We start from the raw sequence: 6,836 nt of genomic DNA, 5'->3' as shown, positions 1-6,836 counted from the left end.
TGCGACTCCTGTCAGCAAGCCTGAAACCACAGACTCTCCCTTCTGGGCTTCCAGAACCGGTTCTGATTTGAACCTTTTGAAAATACAAAGAAGGAAACGATAAGAAAAACAATAAAATAAGCAGGAAAAACTAATAAACTCATATTTGAGGCACAAAAAGATGAGTGGTTGTCTGTTAGCCTGTTGGGGAGAATAAGGAGTTTAGCTTTTTTTTATGCATTATTAATATTATGCTTCTTATTTACATCCAAGCAGACTTTTTAAAACTATATTAGAAGTGCATCAACAGTTCAGGCTGTGATGATATTGACAATATTTTCTTGGTGCGCTTTGTTTCTCACACACTACCTTCCTGAGTCTTGTTGTCAACCACATCCATTTATCAATGATCCATTTTTGGTGGATGTTTTCATCAACATAATGCATCTGGTCATGAAGCTCAGAGTTCATGACCTCAGTATGAATGTCTAATATTCATATCGTCTCAGCTGAAAAACAAACTAACATGCGTGATCAGAGTCCTGCTAGATAGAATATCTACACATATATCCACAAAGATAATCACCCAGAATTTTCTTCTTTTGAGTTTCTAAACTATAAACAATGTTTGCATGACTGTTTTAAATCTGCTCCCATTGTTTTAAATGTTTTCCATTTCTTATTTGCCGTTGTCTGGTGTGTGGTCACAATAATATTAGACCCAAAAACTAATTTCCAGTATTTATGTCTTAAGTAAAAACTTGGAATAATTACCATATTATTGTAATAATCAATGAAATGTCTAGAAATGAAAATATGTATATTTCTATTTTAATTAAATATTCTTATTGAATAGTCTAGCCAGTGGTTAGGGTTTATTCTAAAAATTGGGAGAAAGTTTTTCTAATGCAACGCCAGCTGTTTCATGGTAAACGTAAATGTTTTGTGTACTGATCTTTTTACTGTGAAAGCCTTTTGTTCCTACTGTCATCGAGTCTTGGTTTGTCATATTTATAGTTTGCACGTTTAGCAAAACTATCTATGGTAGTTTCGTATTGAACTTTTGTATTTATAAAAAACAAAAACTGAAAAAAGGAAAACGTGAGAACAGGTGAAGATGTTTATCTGTGACCAGTTCAGGTGACAGTGCTGAAACTCATATTTCAAATCCGTCTGTGTTCTTGACCAATGAACTCTCTCAACAGAACATTCTCAATCTTCCCCCCCCACAACAGATCAAAGCTGCACAGAGCCAAACAAAGCCAATGTTGTCGGCTCCATGGAAACGGTGCAGCAGGAGTCGGGTCGTCACACTGAGGTGAGTCAAAACAATCCCGCTTTACTTTCTTTCTGCTGAACTTCGCCTTGGTCCACCAGGCACCATGTTAGCGATGTTAAAACTGAGAACTGATTCCTGCCAGGACAGCTGTGTGCAAAAGAATAACGTCTCGAACCAGATCCATCCTGTTTTGGCGGAAATTATATGGCGAATAATTTCCTAATAGTTGTAGGTAGTTAATCAGTCGTGACATGCACGCTGCTGATTCTGTGCAGCTGGCTCATAAATTGGAGTCAGACATTCGGGCCTTATTGACAGACAAGGCAGCACATGTTGTACATGATGCGCTCCACCCTGGAAATCTGGGTAGAACAGGTTGTTCAGAACAGGGTGCCTTGATAATTAGAGAACGGGAAATGTATAAACGGGCCTAGAAAGTGCTCAGCTAAAACAATTTTAAACGCAGAAATATTTGGAGGAAAATTTAAGGCTCATCTTTGGGATAGCTGAATAGCCAATGATTAAGTCCAGGTCTAATGATAACAGTGAATACTGCACCAATTAGGAAATGGTAGCGTAAAGTCAAGCTCTCACCAAAAAGCTGCTGAAGTTCTGAGAAAATGACCTGGTGGTGAACATTTTATCCAAAACTATGAATTCAAGCCACAGTTACAATAAAGCACTGAAGCTCAGATCTCCTGCTGTGGATGTTTCTCTATATACATAATATGGTGTTGAACCTCTTTACCACAAATCATGTGTTTAAATAATTGAAAAACTTGTGGTGTTATTTTATAAAGAGAAAATGTGTTCTAACCTAAACACAATCAGAACTTCATCTTGGTCTGAGTCTAGAAACCTGTTGAGTCGGCCATCATCGGCTCAAAAGAAGTTACCTTCATCAGTAATCCCAGCTCAAAGCCACAAAGAGGCAAGCCCTTCTAGAAAAAAACTGTTTTATTGAGTCATTAACAACTGTACATTTATTTTCAGTGCTGACAGCAGTTGCTACATACTTTGGTGTGAATCAGAGGTGCAGTTTGCCCCTTAAGTTGTAAATGCCGGCAGGATGAGAAGCACAGTAAAACAAACCAGAAGTATTAACCCTCAGCTTCGTTCGCTAACTACCGCATTTGTTTACATGTAAGTGTGCTTCCCTCTGTCCTTGAAAGCATTTTCAGGCACTGAACATTTCTGTGAAGACAGACCGACTCTGCCTTCCTCTCCATCACAGCCAAATACACATATTCCAGGAATATCGGTGGGATGCAAAGGGCACAGGAATCCCAGCAGCACGGACCGGATTGCTGGAGTTCAGTTTGAATAGAAGTGGAGCAGCGAGAGATCAGTACGTCAAGTTAGAAAGAAAAAAAAAAAAGCGCACAGTCATTCAGTTCGTGGCATCTGCTGCCAACTGAGGTCCAAGGGTTAGACTGAGCTGTAACATCCCCCATCTGCCACAGGCGATCAACAAAAACAGGGAAAGCACACACAGACCAGAACATTAGGACACGTGTACAGTTCTTTATACAGGAAGGAAATTTACATCCGTCTCTTCTCCTGAATCAACGTCCCACTTGTTCCTGTGGAGGGTCCGCCTGAATCCGACCATGCTTTGTCCTTTAAGAGCGTTGTGACGTAAGGCCGGTTTAAAAAAAAAAAAAAAGAAATCTCCATGAAACGTTCAACATTGGAAGATTCAGGCTCCTCTGTTTGACTCCTGGAAAGATCAGCCTGCAGAATGTGCTTTAGAAAACAATCAGGGTGCAATAATTGAAAAAGTTTCAGTTCGTGTTCTGGTTTCTCTCTCAGACGAGAGCGACCAAAACAATGGTCACAAGTACACCCAGGACATGAAAATATATATATATATATATATATATATACTTTAATAATATATAAAATGTCTTATTTAATCCAGTATGTACACAATGTACATGTTTTGAGGAATTAATTTCTCAGAGATGAAGCTCCGCTCCATCCCGTCACATCCAAAAAAAAAAAGTACAACCCTAAAACAAGGGATTTAAAAAAATCCTTCCAGTATGAGTTTCCACAGGCCAATAGCGCAGCTGAATTCCAAAATAAGTCAGAGAAAAATGCCGTTTGCTTCAATCTGTTGCAGCCCATGTTGAAGCAGAACAATAATCTCAGTAGATGACCTCATAGACTGTCGCCTTCTTGTCACCAGATCCTGTCACGATGTATTTGTCATCTGCAGAAATGTCACAGCTCAGGACGGACGACGACTCCTTCGACTGAAAGTAAACACAAACAGTCAAAACGTTTAGTTTGCTCATCGTGGTCGTGACATATCGTCAAGGTTAAACTGGTTTGCCAAGCAAGCACTAAATTTCAGTGCGAGTGACTCCTGTTCACTGTTGGCTCCACACACTTTTACTGACTTCATTTTCAGTCGTCACAAACAGCTGGTTTATTTACGCAGACCGTCCCGATCCGAGAAACCTTTAACCCCATCGATCTCTGTTTGAAATAGCTGTAGTACTGTTTTCTTTATTTCAGGACAACAACATGGAACTAAGCCACTAATGTTTTTCATGTGATTGTATTGATTTAGCAGCATTTGGTCAAATATTACAGAACTGCGATCATCACCTGGAAAATGCTGGCACCGTAAGGAGTCCTCCACGCGTTCAGCAGGTTGTCCTTCCCCGTGCTCACGAACCATTTACCTACAGGCACAGATGAGACACCTTTAACACACTGCAGGTAAGGGTCCTCGCAGACATAACAGAGCAACTGGAATCGTTTTAAATGTGCTACTTTAATTACCTCATCAACAATCATAAAACACATAATGAAGGAGACTTGCAGCTCTAACCCAGTTAATTATTCAAATGACCCTCTGATTAATTAACCAACTCGCTAGCTGGCTGCTGATTTAATCAGTGACACTAAGAGCTCTGGTCTCATTTGAATGAATCAGTTCACTGGTGGAGGAGATGAGGCTGTGCTCATTGGTTTCTGAGGATACGTTAATGCGAACGAACATTTTCGAAGCGCTTGATTTGCTGTTAAATGATCGTTGTTTGAAATTTTTAACCACTAGCCCTACACACATCAGGGAAGTGACACTTAAACCACCATCAGCCCACTGGTGTCTGAAAACCGGTGTAATTTACAGCTCATTAAAAGTAAAATTGTGCAGAATCATCTCCTTTTGTTATTACAGGTTTTGAAGTCTTCCCTGTGCTGCCAGATAATGAAGAGACTATTAAAACTCTGCTCACATAAAATTATCAAAATATCATCAAATTCAGGTATTCAGTTTTTTTTTTTTTTCCATCTTCCACCCAGTTACAGTCTGCTGCAGGCATGGGGAAAATGCAATGTGTTGTTGCTGTAACCTGATCAATTCAGTCTCAGAATTTGTCCGACTTGACATAAAAATTAGAATCTATAAAAGTGCAATATTCCTCTCCAGACTCAGAAAGTGAAGCCTTCATTTTGTAGAGATTCCGTAAATAATAAAATATTTCATGCTTTCATCTTATCTAGTGTTTGGTCTTAAAGATGTATTCTTGATTTTTTTTTGCTCAACAATGGTGCCATAATCCCTGTTGCTGGTGCATAACTTTTTTATGAATATGCTGTAACCTTTTCAGAGTATTCATTGTCTGTAAGTCATAATCAAAATTAAAAGAAATGGAGACTTGAAATATTTCACCCTTATGAATCCATAAAATGTTCACTTTCTGTACTGTGACATTGAATGCTGCATGTTATTAATATTTTATATATAAAAGCAAAAGAACATAGCTGATGGGAAAGAAACTGTTCACTTATGATTTGAACAACCAGACATAGTAGCGCAGGCTCTGACTAGAGTTTGGGTTGGAAGTTTTAATTTGTAAATACGTCTACACGCCCCAACAGTTTGCTTCTGGATATTTAAAGATTGTCCTTCGCCGTAGGACTTTCTCCAGCTCTTTGCAGGTCACTTACCACAGTAGGCAAACTTGAGTGAGAGGACACAGCTTTCATGTAGATGCAGCTGATACTTGTCTGGCTTGGTGTGGTGGAGCACTTCCACATTGCTGCTCTCCATTCCCACAGCCAGCCATTCTCCAGTGGGACAGTAGCCCAATGAGAAGATCTGCAACAAAAACATAAATGTACCTTGGAGCAAGTCTACTTCACTGCCAATAAATGTCACTGTGTGTTTAATTAGTGTAAGTGCTGCTATTTTGACTACATTTTATAAAAATCTTTTAAATTTAGTCAATGTTAGAAAACATGCTAGTGATGGTCAGCATTGCCAGCATTTCATTTAACATTAGCTTTTTAGCGAACATCTTGCACATTGCTGTTATCACACTTGGTGGAACAATTTAATGTTGGGAACCATGGTAGTGACCCATGTTATAGATTATGCCAATAGATTATGATCTATAATCATGATTATAGATCATAATCTAGCATAATCTATAATATGCTTTGGCTAATTTCAGCATATAAGCTGCTCTGCACTAGATGAGCTAAAAAAAAATTTCTTGCCGTTTATATTCAACATATGATATAAGCAGAACGCTTTGCAATCTTCTATCAAAGCAGACTGTTTTATTTTATAATGTTTCTGCTCATTACATTTCTGGGGGTTTTAACATTGAATGGTAGAGCAACATGCTAGTCAAGTAGACAATCGATAGTGTTTAGCTTTGTAAACAGTGTTCTGTATGAACTTATAACACTCTGGGTGGGATTTTTACAGAAAATGTTCACTCTTCTATAGTTTTTCTATAGAAGAGCTTCTATAGGTAGAAACCTTTTGCAGGCTTTTACCTACTTTTTACATTTCTGCAATTGACTTTAAATGCTTCTGCAATTTCCACTAAAAATATTCAGCTGACAACATTCACACTGCATTTTTGCAGGAAATGCAAATTGTTCAAGTTGTACCTGTGAGGTAAAGTCGTGTTGCTGAAGCTGCCGGCCCTCCCTCAAATCCCAGGAGCGGACCGTGTTGTCCAGCCCTCCTGTCCACAGTTTGGTCCCGTCGTGGGAAATATCGATACAGCTGGCTCCGTCTGTGTGGCCCTGGAACTGCCTGAAATGCACAAAACACATGAAGACAAGTGAGACGTGCCTTTTTTCACCACTTGAAAAAAGACATGAATGTATCTAGAGCTGCAACTAACAATTATTTTAGTAATTGTTTATTCAAATAAAAAGATTTTTCATTTAACCACTTAAGCCTATTTTACTTCAAATGCAAATAAACATTTTATTGCCTAAAATGAAGTGGCATGGCATTCCTTTAGTGAACGCGTCATTATCTGTAGCAAAGGATGAGTCTGCAGATAAAAAAATACTTCTAACATTAACATGTGAAAAGCTCAACCCCTTTCTGCTTGACTTTGCATCAAAACAGTGTAGGACTAGCCTGTTGATCTGTTGGATTAAGCAATTAATAATTGGATTAGAAAAGGTGCTTAACAGGAGATTTTATTTTTAACAAAGCTTCAACCAGGTGAAGCCAAACTATGCCACTTGAGAAACACTGGTAGAACATAATTATGAAAAAAGTTTTTAGTTTTTTTGGTCTGTATATTACAAT

General features: G+C 38.5%; 1 protein-coding gene across 6 annotated transcripts in view; it reads right to left on the bottom strand.

The window, feature by feature from the left end:
- Nucleotides 1-2,197: 2,197 nt before the first annotated feature.
- tle3 (transducin like enhancer of split 3) overlaps nt 2,198-6,836 on the bottom strand; it is a 29,609-nt gene continuing 24,970 nt past the window's right edge. For all 6 annotated transcript variants that reach the window (XM_023332155.1, XM_005809577.2, XM_023332156.1 and 3 more), the window contains exons 18-21: nt 6,179-6,326; nt 5,225-5,375; nt 3,875-3,951; nt 2,198-3,516 (exon numbers count right to left, since the gene is read on the bottom strand). In XM_023332155.1, the coding sequence (XP_023187923.1) occupies nt 3,409-3,516; nt 3,875-3,951; nt 5,225-5,375; nt 6,179-6,326 (484 nt within the window). In that variant the 3' untranslated portion in view covers nt 2,198-3,408. The remainder of the gene's footprint in view (nt 3,517-3,874; nt 3,952-5,224; nt 5,376-6,178; nt 6,327-6,836) is intronic.

The sequence above is a fragment of the Xiphophorus maculatus genome, chromosome 4 (assembly GCF_002775205.1).
Source record: "Xiphophorus maculatus strain JP 163 A chromosome 4, X_maculatus-5.0-male, whole genome shotgun sequence".
Lineage (NCBI taxonomy): Eukaryota > Metazoa > Chordata > Actinopteri > Cyprinodontiformes > Poeciliidae > Xiphophorus > Xiphophorus maculatus.
The sequence above is the reverse complement of the archived record's forward strand: the minus strand, read 5'-3'. Positions and strand labels throughout refer to the sequence as shown.